The sequence below is a fragment of the Leptonychotes weddellii genome, chromosome 3, assembly GCF_054177405.1.
Source record: "Leptonychotes weddellii isolate Sample4059 chromosome 3, ASM5417740v2, whole genome shotgun sequence".
In the NCBI taxonomy this organism is placed as follows: Eukaryota; Metazoa; Chordata; class Mammalia; order Carnivora; family Phocidae; genus Leptonychotes; species Leptonychotes weddellii.
The window spans coordinates 110,203,952-110,226,647 of NC_138371.1; the positions used below are offsets into that span (position 1 = coordinate 110,203,952).

Here is a 22,696-nt window from a genome sequence, read left to right on the forward strand (position 1 = left end):
GCAATTGAAAATTTCATCTTTTTTGTAGTGAGATTATGGGTAATTTTAAATTCTTTTTCCTTGAAAGTTATGTCTGTTTAATTGCCCCCCACCTCCCAAAGAAACAACTTCATCATCTCTAACTGTGGTTAGTGTTGTGTAGTGATGATGGGGACTGCATTAGTTACGTGGGGCTGCACTTGCCGAGTCCTGCAGGCTGGGGGGCTTAAACAACAGAAATCCATCTTCTCATGGTCCTGGAGGCTGGTAGTGCAAGACCAAGGGGTTGGCAGAGTGCTCATTCTTCTGAGGCCTCTCTCCTCTTGGGTTTTACAGATGGGCACCTTCTCCCTGTCACATCATTTTCCTTCCATAGGCATCTGTGTCCTATAAAGACACCAGTCATATTAGATCAGAGCCAACCCTAATGCCCTCATTTTAACTTCACTGCCTCTGTGAAAATCCTGTCTCCAAACATGGTCACATCCTGAGGTACTGGACATTAACACTTCAACATATGAATTCAGTGACTATTATAATACTTATATACTGATATAAGACATACTAGTATACTTACATACTTATTATGTACTTATTAATTATATTAGTAAGTAATACGCTTACTGTTAATACTTATACTATTATAATACTTATATACTGTATAAATACTTATTTATACAGAGTATCATTTCTTTATATTTATTTATTTTAAAGATTTTATTTGTTTATTTGTCAGAGAGAGAGAGCGCGTGCGAGCACAAGCAGGGGGAGTGGCAGGCTCCCCACTGAGCAGGGAGCCTGATGCGGGGCTCGATCCCAGGACCCTGGGATTATGACCTGAGCCGAAGGCAGGCGCTTAACTGACTGAGCCACCCAGGTGCCCCTCATTTCTTCATATTTAGATGATTTTATAATTGTTACAGCTAAAGCACTCCCTAGGATGCAAAAGGCAGTATAATATTATTCCTTCCGCTTTTGTCATGAGCTGTAGAGCAGGCAGTGTATTTACCCATCTTTGCTACCTCTTTGGCAAAACAATAAAAAGTCATAATTATTCAAAAGACATTTGGGGCGATTGTTTAAAGAAACTTGATCTTACTCACTGAGTTCTCCTCTCAGTTGATTTATGAGCTGTGGTCAACACAGTACGTTTTTACAATTGGTGTAACACAAGAGTGTCATCTGCTGGTGTCCCCAGGATCACTACATCTTCATGTGTCACACTCATGAGCTGATAGATTGGTATCATTGTGTTATGTATGTCTGAGGGTGTGCTAAATTCAGCTTTAATAATATTATATAGTATTATAGTGGATATATACACATACACACCACTGTATATGTTCTTACATACATCCCCCTATATGTTCAGTTATTTAAAACAGCACAATAGATTCTAATCCTGCTTTTGCTTTTCAAACTCATGCTTGTGAATTACAAGTGTTATATTTTCTTAGCCAATCAAAATCCTGCTATTCTTGAAATTATTGTCTCAGCTTCCTAGGTTCTAAGGATTTATTATTATGGTGTTTGCCTCTGCACTATGAAGTACCAAATGCTTTCACATGAATAGAAATAAAGAAAGAATGAATGAAAGTAAGACTCTAGATGTTGCGTAAGGCTACTAAATGAGCCTGCATTAATCTCTGTCTGCAAAATGCCCGAACAGATATATTTTTGAAGATTTGCCAGAAGAAAGAGGATATTTATTTCTTTAGGGACTCCATTATTGGAGCTGTCCTCCTTGGGGCCCCAGCTGCTCTTCCTACCCAATATCTCCTGCAGGCACGGGGCTTACAACATGGCGGCATGGAAAGAATAGAAGTCTCACCTCGCTTGTACCTAATAGCACTGGGAATTTGGGGATTGGAGCTCCATGTGAAAAAAATGATTACTTTGCCACTTTATAGACAGCAAAACTGAGGCCTTCACAGCTCATGATTTAGTGCAGTTCAGGGACAGCTCTGGGATGAAAACCAATCATCTCTGAGCCCCCGGATAGATTGCCAGGCCCATGAATCATCCTGCCGCTAATATAAATAAAATAGCAAGTAAGATAGAAGAGTCTTGTTAATTCTGACCACGGAATACCATAACCTTTTCAAACCCTGTCTTCTTAATTATGATAGTAATTTTTTAAAAAGATTTTATTTATTTATTTGTCAGAGAGAGAGCACAAGCAGGGGGAGCGGCAGGGAGAGGGAGAGGGAGAAGCAGGCTCCCTCCACCTGGGAGCCTGATGCGGGGCTCGATCCCAGGACCGAAAGCAGACACTTAACCAACTGTGGTCAAATCCTGCTTTTGCTTTTCAAACTCATGCTTGTGAATTACAAGTGTTATATTTTCGCCACCCAGGCATCCCAATTACGATAGTAATTTTTAAATGTTTTTTTTTTTAACTTTTAAAACATGTAAACAAATAATAAGGGTGTTTTAAATTAAATGCTTATTGTTGCAGGTGTTCATTGGGCAGTGAGTCCTATAATTAAACACACAACCTCCTGAGGGAAGAGAAGTGGAAATACAGATACATTTTCATTACAAACAGAATTACACCATCACACTGTTTCTGCATCTTGCCTTTGTTTGTTTAACAATATGTTACAGATATCATTCCATGATGGCACAAAAAGATTTACCTTATTTTTTACTGGTTACCTATGCCGCTTTGTATCATTCTTTATATTTATTTATTTTAAAGATTTTATTTATAGGATTTGTCCTATATGTATATTGGATTTATCGTTTCTATAACTAGCCCACATTACTTCCCTAAAGCAGATCCCGCTGTAGTAATCATCCGAGATCCACTTTGTGCATTTGCAAAATCGTTGGCTTCAAAGGCATACATCATGTCATTTCTTTCTCCAGTGTAACTGATTTGTTTTCATTTGTTTCTTTACCTTTTTATCTGTTTCATTCCAGCTGCACAATCTGTGGAGTCAACTTACTGCCTTGATTTTCTGGAATTAACGACACTGATAGGACTATGTAATAAATAAAATTTTCCCATACAAAATAACACTTATCAAAACCAAAATACATGATTAGCATGTTTTATTATTTTCAATTGAGTTTTATATGCTCAATCTATCTCTAGTTAAGAGGCAGTAAGAATGGTTAAGTTCTGTCCTATTCCGCATGTATCGGTGTCTGTGTGTGTGTGTGTGTGTGTGTACATGTGTAGTGTAGTGGTGGGGTTTGCATTTCTGTTTCATTTTGCCAGCATATATCCTCATCCTTGTTATACAGTTTTCAAATCAGAATATGACCTTTCCTCCTATAAAAACATCTACATTTATCCTCTGAGGTATTTTCCCTGTCATGTTATTTTTTAAAATTTTTCCCGTTTTTGTAAAAACTTTATTGAGATAGAATTCACATACCTTACAGTTCACCATTTAAAGTGTACAATTCAGTGGTTTTTAGTGTATCCAGAGTTGTGTAATTGTCACCACAATCTGTTTAGGACATTTTCATTACCGCCCCAAAAAACCCGTGCTCTTTCCCTGTCACCCCCAAATGCTCCTGTCCCTCGCATGTAAATGTTGAAAGATATTTTTGCCCTCCAAAGCGGCTTATCCGTCATATTCCCACGAATGGTCCATTGGATGCTACTTTCCTTGGACCCTCCCGGTTATCAGAATATTTCATCTTTATCAGCTTTATAGATGGAAATTGTTTCTTACTTTGGTTTGCGTGTACTTCATCAGGAATGGTGCTGACTGTCATGATCTTTTGGCAGTTTGTGTCACCTGTCTGTGTGCTGCTTTGTAGACCTACTTTAAATAAAAGCAAACATATTGTCGCTGCTTTGTCCCCGTCCACTGGTGCATGCTACATGGGACAAAGACCACTATGAAGTCAGTCCACCCGAATTACAGAAACAAGAGTATCCTCGGAAGAGGCCTCGAGCACCCAGAAACCCTCCCTGGGGCTCACTACCTGTGTATCCCTGGATCACCTAGTGGCATCCATCTTCCTTTTGTAGGATGACTCCCGTCCGTCCCCCAGTGTGGGTACAATTACTGCTCCTCTGTTTCCCTCCATTTTTTCAAAAATATTTATTTATTTATTTTAGAGAGAGAGCACACACAAGCTAGGGGAAGGGCCGAGAGAGAGAAACTCAAGCAGACTCCATGCTGAGCACAGAGCCTGATGTGGGGGCTCAGTCTCAGGACCCTGAGATTATGACCAGGGCCGAAATTGAGAGCCGGACGCTGAACCAACTGAGCCACCCAGGCGCCCCCTATTTGCCACAGTTTGACTTTGTCTCAATCCATCAACCACTATTTTTTAAATGGACATTCCATGGTTTTTGTTCCGTGCTATTAAAAAATCTAGTCACCCCAGGGGGTGCCTGGGTGGCTCAGTCAGTTAAGCGACTTCCTTAGGCTCACGTCATGATCTCAGGGTCCTGGGATCAAGCCCCACATCGGGCTCTCAGCTCAGCGGGGAGTCTGCTTCTCTCTCTCCCTCTGCTCCCCCTGCCCCACATACACACTCATGCTCTCTTGCTCTCTCTCTTTCTGAAATAAATAAAATCTTTTAAAAAATTAAAAAATAAAATAAAATCCAGTCACCCCAGATTAATCCTGTCTTTATATATACCTTTTACCTGGTCTGTGGGTCCTGATAGTTTTTTTCACCAGCTAAATTCCCTGGTGAAACCCCTACCAACTTTCCCCGGCTGGAGGGTCTTTGGGAAAAGTCAGAGCTAGGCTAATAAAGCCAGTGAGCCAGAACTTCCGGGAGCAAGCATTTTCCCACTGCTGCTTCCAGACCTGAGCCCCTTTGGCCAATAGTTACTGTCAGGTCCTTTTTATAGGGACCGTAGCCTGCAGTGATCAGACGTAAGGGGGAACCCTCAACCTTTTTCCACCATGACCTGACCACCAGGCACCAGAAAGCCTCGGACTGAGTCTGTTATTCATGCTAGTACTTGTTAGCACCCCCAGCAATCTGCCCCTTAGGTAAACCTCGCCCAGAAGATTCACCCGCAGCGGAGGTGACAACAATATTCAGGGGCATTCCTAGCATATGTGATGCTCTAGATGGACCATCTGTACTACTGCTTCCTCCAAACCGTGTATCATTTCCCGTATAACCTTGCAATGATCAGTAATAAGCATTATCTTCCTGACTCACTACGTACACAATTTAAAAAGAAATCTCATTTTTATTGATTAATATTCAAATGAGAGCCCAATGCCGCTTCGGTGATATTTTCTGCCAAACATGCGTGACCCAAATCTAGTAATGAGGAATTATCAGACAAACCAAACTGAGAGACATTCTACAAAATAACAGCCTTTCGACTTTAAAAGCGCCAAGGTCCCAAAAGTCAAGAATAGACCAAGGACTGTCCCAGACTGAAGGAGAGTGAGGAGACCATACGGCTAAATGCAACTTGTGACTCAGAACTGGATCCTTTTTCTAGAAAGGATATTATGGGACAATTGGTGAAATTTAAATGGGTCTGAGCATTGGATGGCACCATTGGATCAGTGTTGATGTCCTGATCTTAATGATTATATTGTGGTTATGTAGGAGAATGTCCTTGTTTGCAGGGAATATACACTAAGGAATTCAGGGTTAGTGGGACAACAGGTCAGCATCTTATTCTCAAATGGTTCAGGGGACAAATGTCATTTGTACAATAATTTGTACTATACTTCCAAGTTTTCTCTGTGATTTTTATGAAATACAAAAATTATTTTTAAAAACCTCAACAGTAATTGTAGCAATCGTTTAGAACTTAGGCCAACAAAAGACTTTTTTGAGGAGCATTATTTTTCACTAACATTTTTCAGAATTGCTGGTACAAGAGAACATTAAAAGGCAGAGGGCTTTCAAAGTCAGTTTGGTTATTGCTATTAAATTCTCTAAGATAGTACGTCCTCTTATTGCTCGCACCTGGAGAGGACAGTGCCCACCATCCCACCCTGGGTTCACCCTGATTACATTGGCAGATCCTGCAAACAACTTCTCCAGACTGTGCATTGGAATCCTCCACCCGATGCTAGGACCTGGGACACTGGGCCAGGTGAAGCACGAGAACAGGAAGGCCACTGGGGTCTGTCTGAGGCTGCTGGGCTGGCCAGATGCTTACACACTGTTCACATAGGACAATGTGCCTGTGTGGCGTCCAGCCAATCCACCACTCATTTTACCAGGGGAAAAAAATGTTTTTAAACATCCCAGTGCTGATTAAAAGAACTTTTTTAGAGTCAAATGTGACAAAGAAGCCCTTGAATTAGCTGCCTCTTTAGGGTGGGACTTCTGATCAGGCTGTTTCAAATGCTATCTCACTTACCTTGGGTGTGTATTCCTGATCATCCCCCCCACCCCGCCCCGCCCCGCAAGGGGTAGATCCCACTTACCCAGCACTTATACCTACTCACTCAATGATAAAGCAGGTGACCATGTTTCCCCACCTTGTAGCGCAGAGCAGAGGGCACTTGCGGAATGTGCGTGGTGTGTGCGTGCGCCTTTCTGCGTGCGTGTGCTGGGTATAAGCAACTCCATTTGACCTAAGCCTAGTAGGTTGTCAAGCTGTTTTTCCTCCTTCTTGAAAGCAGTTTGCAGTGGAGGCAGCGATCTTTAAAATGGAAGCAGTCACTCGCACCTGCAGCACAAGGGAGGCACAAACGCTAAGCAGAGCAGTGGCGGGGGCAGCAGGCTGGGCCACAGTCCCCATCCCCAGCCCGCGGCACAGGAAACGCACCAGGGCTGTGCGGGGTGGCATGGGGGTATTGAGCGGTTAGCCCTTCTGGGGGAGAAGCCTGGTTGTTGGTGAAGCTCTATCACCCCTGCACTTTCTCTGAGATAGCCCCACCTGGCTTTTCAGCCCCAAGGGAACAGCCTTCAGTATCTACGTGTCCTCCCTCCCTACCCCACCCCCCATCCTGTCTCCAGCTTCCAGGTGTGCTCAGGTCCCAAACCTCGATGGACATGAGTCACCATGGACCTTGTGAAAAGCACGTCCTGAGTTCTGCCCCAGGGGCTCTAACCCACTCAAGGTGTGCCTAGGAGCGTGCATTTTTAACCAACCCCCAGTATTTTGATGGCTGTGGTCCATGGACACTCAGAGAAACCCTGCTCTAGTACAGGAACACGGGGCTTGCGGGCAGAAAGCCCAAATCTGCCTTTGCAGCTCTTTTCTCCGCACACCAGAGGACCTCGGGCAAGTCACCCGAGCTCCCTGGGGCTCACGTTCTCGACCTCAACACCCAGGGTGTCTGTTGTAAGGACCAAACGCAGTAGAAGGCAAAGCGCTTTGCAAACTGTGAAGTTCTACAGAAGCAAGAGTAGGAGAATCTTGCCCTGGTTATTACGTTAACCTTGGTGATCTGCCGGTGGGTATTAAAGACGCTCGGGCTCGAAGCTTTTGGTGCCTCGTAAGCAATTTTTCAAAAGGTGTTATTCTCCCCCTCCCCGCCAGCCTTCAACACAGCCAAGTGTGAGAAATTGCAAAAGGAGAAGGAGGACCTGGAGAGGCGGTTTGAGGAGGAGGTGCGGAGGCTGGGCTGGCAGCAGCGGGCGGAGCTGCAGGACCTGGAGGAGAGGCTGCAGCGGCAGTTTGAGGCCGAGATGGTGCGCCTGCAGGAGGAGCACCACGCCCAGCTGCTGCGGATCCGGTGTCAGCACCGGGAGCAGGTCAGTCCGCCCTCGGCGCTCTGTCTCTGCTGTTGGGATACACAGGTGGAAGGTGGAGGGGTGCCAGCGCCGCTGCTTTAGCAAGAAGTGCTGCTCCGTAGGTGAGCTTCTGTCAAGTTCACTCTCCGACCTCATTTCTTCCTGCTGCTCCCTCTCCCCCCACCCCCCACAGCCACCCTGGCCTCCCTCCCGTGCCTTTCTTCCCAAGCACGCTCCCACCCTGGGGCTTTTGCATTTGCTGTGCCCTCTGCCTGGAATGCTCTCCCTCTAGACATTCCATGGCTCCCTCTTTCCGTCTCATCCAGACGTTTCTCCAAAGTCACTTTCTCAGCGAGGCCTTTCTTTATCTAAACTTACAGCCCCTCCCCCACCACCTACACACTCTTCCTGTCCTGTCCCTACTCTAGTCGCTTATCGCTGTTGAATGAACTATAAATTTTACTCGGGTCCCCTGTTTCTCATCTGTATATTCCTCGGAGGGCGGTGGTAATCACGAGCAGACGCACCTAGCACTTGTGATGCACTGGGGACTGCTCTTAACTCTCTACCTGTACCAATCATCCATCCTCGCAACAGCCCTGCGACATGGGTTCCTTCATCGCCCCCATCTCACGGGTGAGAAGACCGAGACCCAGGGGTTGAATCATCTGCCAGAACTCACAGGGTGGGGCCGGGAAAAGCCGGGGAGGAACCCAGTCTGGCTCCAGAGTCCAGGCAGTCCAGTGCGAAGTTTGAATTGTCGGCCGGGTCTACCCATGCCAGATGTCTGGTGCCTGACTGCCGAGCCTTCCCTCGGCACGCATCTGCGGAATGAAGGAACGAATTCTCTAGTTAACCTCAGCCCGACAGTCTTCGTAGTAGAGGGCAGTGGCTCCCTGGAGCCACTGAGGAGGATTCCCGGGGTCGTGCCGCCCCCCCCCAAGCCTGCTCCCCTCCGGGACTGCGGCTTGTGCAGTGAGACAGAGGGTCAGCTGCGCTTCCGTGAGAGCTAGCTCGGCTCCTGTCTCTGCTCTTCCTTCCAGGCCCCCAGGGCTCTGATGCCCCGATGCCCGCCTTCTAACAGGTGTGTTATTTCACATCCCTAAAGTAAACTTGCATTTGTGCAGAAGTGCTCTTTAAATCTCAGGCGCGCGCTGAGTGGCCCTTCATTAGCATGAGTATTCGGGCTGCTCTTCTCGGACAGCTTCCAGATAAATAACCTGGACGGCAGTCCTGGAGGCTTGGGAATGCAGGGGCACAAGAGTCATTTCAGAGTAATAATAAGTACTATTGTTGTCGTTTAAAATCTCCCATTGGACAGCCCTGTATTCGGCTTCTCGGGTTAGCGTTCTCCTTTTCTAGAGGCCTGTGGAAACCAGACACGCCTGCCTGCTTGAGGTGCTTTAGACCCCGAGACCAGGAAACAGAATAGCTGGCAGCTAGAGTTACCTGCTGCTGCTAAGATTAGAAAATGAGCCCCAGCATCTTGCCTCCTAAGCTTGCAGAGCAGAGCTCCCATGAGTAGACATTTGCACCTGTTGCTCTCCACAGCCTTCCCGATTTCCTGGCCCCTCGATACATCTCAAATGTGTGCAGAGACCCACTTGTTCTGTGCCTCTGTATCCCTGGGCTGTTCACTCCCAGTTTTACACAGATCATGTTTCCCCCTACATTCACTAAAAGATTTCTGATCTGAAGTTCCGGGTTGGTTGAGAAGATGCCAAGAGGCAGGGAGGTGGTCACCAGTAGGAGAAGGTGCTTTGAGGGAGCCCTCCGAGCAAAAGCCCCTGTCGGGGTGCAGTGTATGGGAACCAGAGAGCTGAAGCCACAGCTGAGCGGGGCCCGTCCACTGCTGCAACACCACTGGGGGCCTGACGGGGCTTCGCCGGGGCAGGCACACACGCTGGGAGATGGGCTCTCGCCTGGCCTCTGAGCTGGGCCACAGCAGCCCGGAAGAGATTTTATACTGGGAGGGATTGGAAAGAAAGAAGGCCCCCAACCTTTCCCCTTGAGAAGGAGTCACATAAGCCACCCATGTATATTTAAGAAGTGCTCTGTCTTAGGAAGGCTCTGAGTTCTGTTCTTCTCAGTCCTTCATAATAGCTAGTGATTCATTTATTCATTCATCCGTGCAAAGAATTTTTGGCGAATGCCACCGCACGCAAGGCATTATGGCAGGCGACTGGGAGCGATACCAAGATATAGAACGTGTGGACTTGCTTGTGTCATAGCCCCAGGTTAGAGATCGGGGAAAGTTCTGAGACAAGTACCCAAGAAACTGTAATACTGGGTGAGGAGTACAGAGGACATGTTTAGGAATTCAGATTACTTCTAGCTATAAGGAAAGGGGAAAGCTTTATGATGGAAGTAGCTTCTGAAGACTTTATATGTGGGTAAGCCTTACCTGTGGAAACCCATTGGTTTGGGGGCGGGGGTGGAGGATCGTGATTTAAATCTATGAATTGTTCTGCTGCTATCCTGACCCTCCCCTTCTCCAGCAGAGAGCATGCAGGCAGTGGGGAGGAAGATGAAATGTACCTCAGTTCAGCATCCCAGTTTGCAGACAGAATAAATGCCTGTTGGTCAAGTGCATGACTGCCATGGAGATTTGGATGGTCTGTGGTGTGAGTTACCCACGCAGGAATCTCCACACTCGTTGGGTCTCCCTTATCAGGGACAATTGCATTTGGCAATGCTAACTCCACAGGTAGGAGCATCTCTTTGCTCCTGGAGCCTTAAAAATCAAGTTAACCAGTCTGGCTTCTCCTCATGCCCCAGCGCCCCATGGCTGGCAATGGGGAGGCCGCATCAGTTTCGACATGCAGGATTTTCGGGGGCTTTAACTCAACTTGGGAACTCACTGCTAGGGCAGGCTGACCTCTGAGTTCACTGCAGGATCTCCCGTAGGACAAATCCAGCCATTCGCTCCCCTGGAGGGGCAAAGACTGTCTCTCTCTGCCTACACCTGGGAATCACTTAGGGGAACCTCTGACAAAACACCGCTCCTCGTCTTCACCCCACATGAATTGAATCAGAATTGCTGAGGGGGGACCAGCATTGGTGGTCCGTAAAAGCCCCAGGGCCCAGCACTGCAGTCTCTGGTTAGGGGCACAAGCAGGGGGCATGGTCTTGCCTCTTGGCTTTCCTCAGTGACCTCCAAGGTATGGTAGGACTTTGATTTTAAAAGTATGACTAAAAGGTGTTTCATTAAAATCAGCTCCCATTCTATAGCTTGCTACACATTAATAGAAGCCAGATTGCCAGAGCTTCCCTTTCTCGAAGCACATAGAACAGATTTTCACTGTAAACACCCATGCTTTTCCCTGTTAGCCCTAAGCGGTGTTGCTTCTCTGTCCAGCTTGCAGCCCTCCCTTCTGGGCTGCCTGGGGCTGGTCCCCATGGATACTTAGCCACAGAGCCTGGTATCCAGTGACCAGATTTGTGATCTTTGACCCCATTGCTCCCAGACCCTTTGGCAGTTTGTCTTACTCCCTGACCTGGCCCTGAAGTCACCCTCTTCCGGGGGCCACTGGTTCCTAGATGCATTATGGATTCCGCTCAATAAAGTCTGAGCAGAGCCTTTGTTGAGGAGCGGCCGTGCTGGTCCTTTGGAGTTTCCACCGGCCTTGTCTCACATCCAGGACATACTTTCTCCCCTTTCCTGGAGAAATCATCCTTTTAGACTAGCTGGCAGGCTCAGCATCCCCACGGGTAATCGGAGGCCACTTTGTCCATCATCTTGCATCAGGTCTCTTTGGTCATGCGTGCTACACTCTCCCTAATCAAACAGAATGAGGTCCCCGGGGGCCCAGTGTCTTGCAGCACCAGAGCCCCCGCACGCTGGGGGGAGGCGGCCCAGGGAAGATAGGGCCTTCCATGCACAGCTGCCCACGCGCTGGGCTGGAGAAGGGGCAGAGGCGCGACCCGGACCCGAGGAAGTCGCACTGGGCGCTGTGGCATGGCTGGCAGCCTGCTCGAGTCAGGGCCCAGGATGCTGTACCAGGGACAGAAGGCAAGGAGGGTCTCGGCGTTACCTGGAAAGGAACATCGAGAGAGCCCTGGGGAGAGTCAACATGGGCCGGCTCCCTCTGTCTGATCACATATGAATACAGAGTCTGGGGTGGCGGTAAATGGGAGTTTAATCTGGTTTGGGTTTAATGAGTGAAACCGAGACGACACGAAGCGCAGAGGCTTCTTCATTCTAAAGGTCCGTCTTCTCGAAGTGAATTGCCAAAGCCTCAGACAACTGTATTTTGCAAATGGCTGAGTGAGGCAGGCCCCACAGCTGTATTCTCGCCCCCCTGAGGGTGGTTTTTCCAAGCCTTTGTCTGCTGTAATTCAGCCCGATAGAGTTTACTGCCTTTTGTCTCTGGGTGATCTGTGCACAAAATGACCTTGCGTTTCCCTTCGTTCACCTTGCCTGAATCTCCTCTTCAGAAGGTTTCCAGTCTCCTTAGGCTGAGAGCCCTTACTGGCTGCTTCGGAGTGCGAGCCCGTGCTCCAGAAATAAGCCAGGAACCATGGCAGATGTTGTGGGGATTAATACCATGACAACAGAGAGGATGCCAAGAGTGGACAGCCCTTTCCTCGTATTCTTTAAAAACCATAAAGATGTATAGAAATTACTGAAATTACTAAATTACCAAAGAGTTAGGATTATTGTGCCCAAATTTTGGCTCATTGACTCTCTCTGGTTTCCTTCAAAATGTACTGGGCACTCCACTCTTTGCATATGGCCTTTCAGAGTTAGGGACGTGGTATTACAATTCATAAAAGCACCTCTGAGAGGCCATAACAGAGAGATCATGCCCTTACGTCACCGTTAATGTATTGGGGGTGGTATGTTATCACCGGTAAGTCAAAGACCTGCCTTCCAACAAACCAGAAGGGCGTATGTTTAGCCGCAAACATAGTGTAGCATTGACCAGTCAGGGCCTATCCAGCTCCAGAGACGTGCGGGACTTTTCTCGAACCTAGCCCTTCCGTTCATCTGTCTTTCCTGAAACTACCCATGGCAATTTGTATAAAAGCCCAATAAATTAGAATCATACCAAAGACTGATGAAAGATTTTTCTTTATTCTGAACTGGGTAACGTAACTCCAGATAATGTGTGGGTACTTGTTTCTACAGTGTGCTATGGGCTTAACTGACATCAGTAATAAAGCAGAAAGAAAAGATATTTCCATTTTTTTAAGTCAGTGATTTATTTTTCCAAGAGACTAAAAGACTCTGGACAAAGATGCCATAAAAACCTCATATAAACAGGATTTGGACAATTAGATACTGTGGTAATCAGCCTTTCTGCTGAGTGCACTCATAGCTCTGAGCCTTAAGTAAAATATTGTTTAATCAAGAATGACCAGTAAATAAAAGTGAACCATTGCATACCATGTCCGTTTGCATTTTATCATGCAGCTTTCCTAACACGGTGGAGTTCATTGTTGGTTTTGCCAGAGATATTTCTTTTTTAATGGATGATGTTCTCATCTTCCATAGGAGAGAGGAGTCAGACAAATTATCCCACGCAATCACACTATCCAGAATGGGAATCCATCCCATTTTAAAATAAAAAATACTCAGATGCATCCACTTCGCAAGTGGGCTTCCTTTCTTGTGGAGAGCCCTTCCTCCCTTCAAATCAAAGGTCAGCCTGTGAATTATCCCCAGAAAAAGGAGGGACTCTAAGAGATGGCTGAATATTACCTGCTAGAAGCAGTGTGTTCTTACCTGGTCCATCAAAGAGCTTCAGGCCCCGGGGCCCATTTCCTGGTTCAGTGTTTCTCAAATGCCAGGTTTTGATACACTAGTAGGTCATGAAATAAATGTAGCGGTTTGCAACTGGCATTTTGAAAAACAAAGTAAGATAGAAATTTTAAAACCAGGTTATTTCAAGGAGGAAGGGAAAGGGTTGTCTTATGGAACTTCGGTTTTGTGTGTGAGTGGGCCCATGCTCAACGCAAGGTACGGTGGTATTTTTTAACAATGGTTCACTGACAAAGAATTTGGAAAAACACTGTTCTGGTTTGCTACCATGGGGAGAGGTGGTGTTTTGAAATTACTCCTAAAAGTCATCCATTCAAGGTTAAAGCAGCAGCCACAACAATAACAAAAACAGTAAACATATTGGGGGGTGGGGCAGTTTGCAGAGATCAGGAAGGGTGGAAATAAAAATCCTGGACCAGCCACACTACCTGTGATTACATTCTGGAAATGTGCCTTCAGCCAGAGAAACGGGAGTAGCTCCACGTTGCCGGGGACGGGGGGAGTCCAAATTGCAACCTGGAGGTCAAGGTTATGGTGAAGCAGACACGCTGAGCGCACAGATCTGCCAGCCTGTCCTGGCGCTGGGGAGAACATCTTGAGGCATTGGTTGTGGTCTTGCTGGGGCAGGCAACAACGGTGAGTTTGAGAGAGTTTCACCAGTGGAGTTAACAGGCCTAAGCCGACTACCAGCTCTGCCATTTACGAGTCCTTGGCAAAACATTTCAAACCCTTCTAAGCCTCGGTCTCCTTATCTGTAAAATGGGCATAAAAATACCTACTTCGTGATGTTGCTGTGAGAGTTAAGTGCAGGAACCAATAGCAGGTGGCTTAAGAAAGGTTAGTTCCCTCCGTTTGTCTTGTGTACTGATGCTCCCACCTGCCATGGGGCAACAGAGAGCCGATCATCCAGTAGAGGGCCCTCTTCTTCTCCTTGTCCACCATTGTTTCAGTGATTGGGCAGGAGAGGGAATGGGGGTGGGAAGGGACGGGCCGGAAACCAGGCCCTGGGCAGTGAGGAGGTGGCTCAGGCAGCTGTCAGCCGCCTACAGGCAGCTGGGCTGAGGTGGTGACTTCCCTGTGACCTCCCCCTGACTCAGGGGCTGCCACAACATCGCCAGATCCTGGCTCCCCTGCCTTGGCGCAAGGCCGAGACGGCTGTCCTCTCAGCAGAATGGCTTGTCCTTGACGTTTTGGCCACAGACATTTCTACTGGTTGAGTTCCACCTGTGTTCTCCGAGCAGCGAGGACACTCCTGCCACCCACTTCCCCCATCTCTGTGTGTAACCATAGCTGTGGCCTCCTTCAGGTAGAAGATCTCACGGCCAGCCATGAGGCTGCTCTCCTAGAGATGGAAAATAACCACACGGTAGCCATCGCGATCCTGCAGGATGACCATCACCACAAAGTCCAAGGTAGCTACCAGCCCTGACGTGTGCAGCCGTTCGGCCATTCGGGGTGGGCCGTGCGAGCCAAACCAGTGTATACTGCTGCCTTTCCTCTCTTGCTCCTCTCTCCGTTTCCCCCTCCTCTCTGTCCTGGTGTGTCTTTCGTGTTGCTTCCTATGGAAAGAAGAGAGAAAAGATCCAGGATCCATCCAGGTAACTACATTTTTCCTCAGAAACATTTACCCTCAAACTTGCCTGGATATGAGAACCTTGGGGAGCTGTGCCGGGGGACGGACACCAGCCCAGGTCCCACCCGGCGATCCCATGTAGCTGCTGTGGGGTGCCTTCTGCACATCATAATTGTTCAGGGTTCCTGAGGTCATTCTGAGGGGTCTCAAAGCTGGAGAACCACCCTTCCAAAGTAGGCCTGGAAGTCCTGGGCTTTACCTTGTCTTGTTGCCTTTTAAAACAAAATGGCGACCCCAAGGTAGGTGCACTTTCCCCACATTTATGGCACGTTCAGGGCCACAGCAGCGTCCAGCTGGATCTGGGTCTCCACATCTCATACCTGCCCCACATTCCCCGTGGGCTACGCAGAGCTCCAAATCTTTTTTACATTTTTTTGTAACTTCGAATTATCTTTCAATACATAGAGGTTTTTTTGTGAGTCATAACAACACTAACAACGTTTACCAAGTACTACTAAGATTTTTACTTTGTGAAAGAAGCTTTTTTACACTTTTGACATGCATTTCCGTTAGTATATATGATTTATTTTTCAATTTCTCTCCCTACCTCACTTTTTTTCCCTAGTTAACTGGTTGTTTAAGCATATTAAAAGCAATAGAATTTAATAAATAGATTAATGAATTTTAAGAATTTGGAAGTTAACATCAGAGTTTTTTTTTTAAGATGCATTTATTTATTTTAGAGAGAGACCATGAGTGTGAGGGACAGAGGGAGAGGGAGAGAGAATCTCAAGCAGACTCCGTGCTGCGCACAGAGCCCGACATAGGGTTTTATCTCACAACTCTGAGATCACAACCTGAGCCAAAATCAAGAGTTAGTTGCTTTAACCGACTGAGCCACCCAGGCGCCCCAACATCAGATTTCTTAAAAATTATTTTAAAAATGTTCTTTGTAAACAACAAAATCTGCTGTGCAACAACCAATACTCATGTTTTGCTTCCCTCAAGCACCAGCCCCACCACCTCTGGGACTTATTAGTACATGAAGAAGTCCAAGCTGGAGTCAAGGAAGAGTACTTCCCTGAGAACTACTTAAATGTATTATCTGTGTCCTGAGAGCATGTCTCCCACTTAGAGTACCAATTACCACCCTTGGCTGCACATTAGAACCACCTGGGGATTTTTTTTTTTAACACTTAGGTATAGATCCCACTGCAGAGATTCTAATTTAATCGCTTTGGAGTGCAGCCTAGGCATCAGGATTTTTTAAAGCTCTCCGGGTGATTCTAACATGCAGCAAAATTTGAGAACCACTGTCTTAGAGCACAGTATTAAGCATGGGACAGAGTGTCATGACCTTAAAATAATGAAATTCATTATGGGTATATAGATACTAGCGATGGTTTATACCATCTCCAGAATAGGTATTAACTTTTATCTTGGGTTTTTGGGATCATCTGCAAGTGTTCTAAAATCCATCACTGCACTGTAGGAAAATGGTCTCTGGAAAGGTAATATGAATGGAAATAGTGCAATGAGCCATGGTGTTGCCTTTTGCTTTTGCATTTTCATAAAAATAGACCAGGTAGATTTTTCTGATGAATGAATCTCACTTAGATACCTACATCCAAGGCATTTGAATTATATATAAATGTCATGGCAATGTAGGTGTATTTAATGTTAGATAAAAAATTTATTACTATGGTCAGGGCGATGCTCTCAATGACTATTAAAACTAATCATGTAGACAGAGCCAGGTAGACCAGAAGCCTACATAGCTTTATATCAATGAAATCAGCACAAACTTCTTTTTTCCCCAAATGTAAATTTCATCTATAAACAACTGGATTTCTTAGAGACTTTCACTGTCATTACTTGAAAGATTTGGGTCAGTGGAAACCACAAAGTCTTTCCTAATTGCAGCTCATGCCAGCCAGAATGATAATTGCTGGCCTCCAGTGGTCTCCTGTTCTAAGCATGCGATCCTGGCTGATTAATGGGACCTTTCCTCCCTGCAGTTATAACATGAAAACGAATTGCTTGTGTAGCCAGAATGAGATGCGCTTCACCCAGCTAATAAGACTCTTTCCATCTGGAGGAAAATAGAATCCATTCACTAATAACTCTTACATGACATCTCTTTCTGCCTAACTTGCAAATTATTACTGGAATGACACTTTTCACAGAATAGAATTGTTCCAGACTCTCTAAGAGGAGCCAGTCCAATTAGTCCTTCCTTCTGTCCGAGTGTCTTAATATCGTCTCTTTGATCAAGCAAATCTTGAGATCTGTGGTTTCCAAAGTGTGGCCCAGAGGCCACCAAGGTGTCCTTGCAGACACAGACCTGGCCCCCTTCACACATCCATTCCCCAGCAAGCCCAGGCTGACAGGATGGCTGCTAACAGCAACACTCTCCTTGGAAGGCCACCTTCTTCAGCCCCAGACTGCTGCTTCGTGGTGGAAAGGAGAGTGATTTAACATTGATGACCCAGCTGTTCGACCATGAGGAAAACTTGGAGAATCAATGAGTATTGTGGAGAATCCAACTAGGCCAGAGTGTGGTCCAGCAGGTTGTAGGAACGAGTGTGGGTGTGTTTGCATGTGCGTGTGTGCATGTGCTCCCAAGCATGACTGTGGGTTTGTTTTTTTTTTAATTTACTTTTTTAGAGAGAGGGAGTGGGGAAGGAGCAGAGGTTGAGAGAATTTTAAGCAGGCTCCACACTCAGCACAAAGCCCAACATGAAGCTTGATCCCACGACCCTGAGATCATGACCTGAGCTGAAATCAAGAGTCAGACGCTTAACCGACTGAGCCACCCAGGCGCCCCTACACGATTGTGTTGTGTCTGTTTCCCTCCCTCATTTCTTTTCTCTTTCCCTCTTTTTCCTTCTTTGTCCTATTCCCTTCCTCTTTCTTTCGCTGTCTTCTAAATAGCACTACATATAATTTCGAAGGATGGAGAAGTCTCTTGAGGCTTCGGTCTGCTATCTACCGGTGTCCCTTATTCACCTCCATCCTGAGTCTGGCAGAGTCTTGTTTGATCCTTTTCAAAAGACTAACTTGACTATTTGATCTCTTCTCTCCAGAACTGATGTCTACCCATGAGCTTGAAAAGAAAGAATTGGAAGAAAATTTTGAAAAGCTGCGGCTGTCATTACAGGTTAATATTCATTCTCTTAACTCCGATATCAAAATAATGGCAGCATCGTTATGGCTGTTTGCAGATGTTTATCCAGCACCTACTGTGTACTGGTTCCTGTACTAAGCACTGGAATATAGAGGTAAATGGGACATGCTCCCTGCCCTTTGGGAAGTTACTGTCCGCTCAGACAGCTGTGACCTAAACAGTGACAGACAACACACAAGGTAACACGTACTTACACCCAGTGAATAATACCATTAGTGAGCACACAGGAGTTCCGAGGCACTGCTCCCCACTTGCCATGGTCAGAGGGGTACCTGAGCTGTGTCTGAAGGAAAGGGAAGACTTGGGGAGAACATTCTAGGCAGGGGGAATAAAGGGGTCCTAACGGACAGATGTCATAGGACATGTTGTGGGAATTATAAAAGGGACTTTAATCACCTGGAGGGGAGTGAGATGAAAAGAACCTTCTTTGCCTTCCACTGCCAACCTGCAGAAAACGTGGGTCTCAGAGGCCAAGGAGCTGCCTGGCTTCCTTCTGACCTCGGGAAGAATGACGGGTCTCCCCAGTCACGTGCATCTCCCTCCTGCCCTCTAGAGACCCAGGCCACCCCCAGCCTCAGGGTGGAGCCGCCTGGGAAGCAAGGGTGAGGTCGGGGGCCCTGCTTCCATTCCCGACTAAGGCTGCCTCAATCATAACAAGATTCTTTGTGAAATATTAGGAATACTCACTGGAAATTGTGAAAGGTGAGGACTAAAACTGTAATACAAAGGTGAAATTTTTGCTTCTTTGATGGTGTCCTTTCTCCGGCAGTGTTCATTGTACAGAGCCTGCCCACCACGAAACGAATCCAGGATTGTGGAGACAGCAAGTGTCACCAATATGGAATGTACTATTCAGAAGTTTTAAAATGGGCAACCACCTGCTGTGAGCCGGCCCCCCCCCACCCCCCGCCCCGATCCATCGGTCCGTCGACGGCCCTGCAGAATGCTTGTGCAGTCCTCACGTGGCTTAGCCTCAGCACATTAACCCCAAACTGCCCTCGAGTGCCCCCCATCCCACACCATCAGATGCACTCCCCCTCAGGAACACAAACCAGGACCATACCGTGATGTAACAAAAACCCCTTCCGGTCCAAAACCAAAAGAAGTGAGAGTTTCATTTCACATATGAGTCTTCACTCTGCCACTAACATTAAACTGACGTGAATTGTACATAGTTTAGTTGTAACTCTCCGTGGGCAGAATTCATTGGGGCTGGAGATTATTTGGTACAAAGGGGATGCAATTGCTTAAGCCGAACTTTCTGGGCTACTGGGTGGCTAGAGAAACAGGTCTGGGGACAAGAGAGAGATGTGAGCTTTGAGTTTAAATCCCCAGTGTACCTCCTCTTACTAGCTTTGAAGTCATGGACAGTTACATAAGCTCTGTAAACTTGACTTTACTCATCTGTAAAATGGGGGCGATTGACAATACCTTCCTCAGGGTGTGAGCAGATTAAGGGAAATAATGGCTGTAAAGCGCATAGCACTAGGTTGGCTCGTGGTAGATGCTAATAAGTAGCGGCTGTGGGCTATGATAATATGATAATAGTTTCAAGCACTGTTAACACTTACCACCACTTTTGTCACGCCATCGGTTAATTCCTGAGTGGCCCATGCTGTGCCGGATTACCAGCTGGGCTTTTCTGCCTCTCAGCTTGACTCAAAGGAGCCAACCCAAGTTGAAAAGCAGTCTGTTCTGCCTGACGGCTGTGGCACGGTTCTGTGCCTATGGGTCTGTTTCGAGTAATGGTGAATAAGGCAGAAGAAGAACAGTTCGACATTTTAGATCCATCCCAGGTGGTATTTGCCTGGTGCATCTTTCATTGTTTTGCTTTTCAACGGAGGAGGAGAGACTTGAAAGAAATGCCTCCTCTGACAGCGAGGAGGAGTTTGGCGTAGGCGCCACGTAGCAGTTCAGGCTTTCGTGTAGTCACGTTCTAGAAGGAGACTGCACCGCACAGCGACTGTGCTGGACCCCGGCCGGGGTCGCCCTGGGCTGGGATCTACATTCCCCAGCTCCTGTGCGTGTCAGCTCTACCGCCCTAACGCACCAGCACTTGCATTTAATGGCACGGGGGGGGGCTTTTTCTTTCTTTTTTTTTTTTTCCTTAAAAATGAAATTGGAAGTAACCGGAAACAACAAAAAAAAAAAAAAAAAAAAGGAAAAGGAACCTGCCAAAGATGGTTTGCAAACCAGGGTCCTCTGGCGAGATGGAGAAAGCGGGCAAGCCAGCACTTCTACATGACAGTGTCCTTGTGTGGGATTACATAATTTACAACACCTCGCTCTTAATACGAGGGAGAAGAGTTCCTGGGGAGACCCTAGTCCCTTCATTTTAATGTCACTGAAATGGTGTCACGGGGCGGAGAGCTTTGGGATACTCTGCGCTAATGAGGCACCGTCTCTCACTGCGCTTGCGCGTCGAGAGGACGCCACTGCCCGGCGTCCTTCGCTCGCCTGCAGTGATCAGGCATCGCTGGGGTTGCAAGGGAGGTTGGGGGCAGTTGCACCTGCCCGGGCAGCCAGGGAAGGGGCAGGAAATGGTTCCTCCTCGGACATGCCATCATCTTCTCAGCCTGCACACGGAGAGCTGCTGCAGCAGCAGCACTGGTCTAGCTGGGCAGAGGGTCTACACGGGAGACAAGACTCCGCTCCCATGGCAGCTCATGCCAGGGACACGCAGTCCAGCCTTGAGGCCCGGAAAGGCGAGGGGAGGCCGGAAGTGAGCGGAGAAGGCGAGGGAGCCAGAATGTAAGGTGTCGGGGAGAGGGTGGGTTGTACAGTGAGAACTGAGCTGGGAGACAAGAGAGGCTGATCAGGAGCTACGTCAACACTGTGTAAAGTATGCACTTCATCTTGATGCCAGCGGGGTTTTACATGGAGGGGGTGACGGGCTCAGGTTTGCACTTTAGGAAGCTCCCCCTGACTCTAGCGTGAAGGCAGAGGAGTTATAACCCAGGTCCAGGAAAGACCAGCAGCGGGGCTAAACTTCAGGTAGAGGGAGAGGGACCAAGAGAGTTCGTGGACTCTGGGGACATTAAGCAGGTGGAGTTGGTGGGACTTGATCCTTGGCCTCAAAATTAGTGTGTTTGGTGGTAGGAGGAGGGGTCTCAGACAGAGAGGGAAGTCAAGGATGGTTCGATGGTTTATAAATGAGGACAGTTCTTTGAGATGGATATATTGTTCTTCCTAAAGTCGTGTCTGCAGTGGAGCGAGCTGGGCTTCTTGTCATTCTTTGCAGGACCAGGTGGACACACTGACCTTCCAGAGCCAGTGTCTGCGGGACCGAGCCAGACGCTTTGAGGAGGCTCTGCGGAAGAACACCGAAGAGCAGCTGGAGGTAGTCCTGCTCCCCAGGCCCGGCAGCCCCACCGGGGCCTCACCCCGGGAGTCACCTCAGGGGTACCTCAGGACCTCTGTGTGGATCCGCTGCCACAGTGATGGCTAGCCAGGACATGTCCCTGTCAGCACCTCTCTCCTGACACACAGCACAGCTGTGGGTTTCTCCAGCGACATGTTATCCTTGCCAGTGGCCCACTGCCCCCCCACCAGCCACTGTCCCTGAGCTCTCCACCCCGGCCAGGACCTGCCCTTCCACTCCGTTCTCTGCCAGCTTCGGTTAGGCTGGCACGGGAGGCACCCCTCAGTGCCTGCCTTAGTAGGGTGAGGGCAGTGTTTTCCAGAAAAGCAGGCAAAATTCCTTCCCACTGATAGAGGGTCACCAGATAAAATACAGGACACCCAGTTCCATTTGAATTCTAAATAAGTGAATTTTTTAGTATAAGTATATCCCATGTAATACTTATACTTAAAAGGTGGTTTATCTGGAATTCTTAACTCAATGTCCTATATTTTGTTGTTGTTGTTGTTACATCTGGCAACCTTACTGTAGCATTTCTTTTTCTAAAGTGCCTTCTGTGTGCTTTTTAAACCACTTTGCTCATTTCCCATGCAAGGATGGCCCCCCACCCCAACTCTGCATGGGCACAGGGGAGACCTGTAAATCCCAACTTCTCTGTTGAATCAAGCAGTCTGGGTCAATGTTAAAAGCCAGTGTTGAATTTACTCTTTTTACCCCATGAGCTCCCTTTTGGGGATGGGCTGGTCGCTTCCAGCCGTCCCAGCATCCAGAGTTTTCAGTAGATGGTGGCCTTACCTCCCTTGTTCCCCAGGGAGCTGGATTTCTCATAGCATTTCCCGTGGGAAATCCGTGAGCATTCATCTTTTTTTAAAAAATTTTTTATTGTTATGTTAATCACCATACATTACATCATTAGTTTTTGATGTAGTGTTCCATGATTCATTGTGCATAACACCCAGTGCTCCATGCAGAATGTGCCCTCCTCAATACCCACCACCAGGCCAACCCATCCTCCCACCCCCCTCCCCTCTAGAACCCTCAGTTTGTTTTTCAGAGTCCTTCGTCTCTCATGGTTCGTCTCCCCCTCCGATTTCCCCCCCTTCATTCTTCACCTCCTGCTATTTTCTTTTTTTTTTTTCTTAACATATATTGCATTATTTGGTTCAGAGGTACAGATCTGAGATTCAACAGTCT

General features: G+C 47.3%; 1 protein-coding gene across 3 annotated transcripts in view; it reads left to right on the plus strand.

Moving 5' to 3' along the window:
- Positions 1–22,696, plus strand: part of MTUS2 (microtubule associated scaffold protein 2) — a 505,832-nt gene that overhangs the window by 474,946 nt on the left and 8,190 nt on the right. For all 3 annotated transcript variants that reach the window (XM_081814784.1, XM_081814785.1, XM_081814786.1), the window contains 4 exons: positions 7,424–7,638; positions 14,688–14,793; positions 18,041–18,114; positions 21,383–21,481. In XM_081814784.1, coding sequence (XP_081670910.1) covers positions 7,424–7,638; positions 14,688–14,793; positions 18,041–18,114; positions 21,383–21,481 — 494 coding nt within the window. The remainder of the gene's footprint in view (positions 1–7,423; positions 7,639–14,687; positions 14,794–18,040; positions 18,115–21,382; positions 21,482–22,696) is intronic.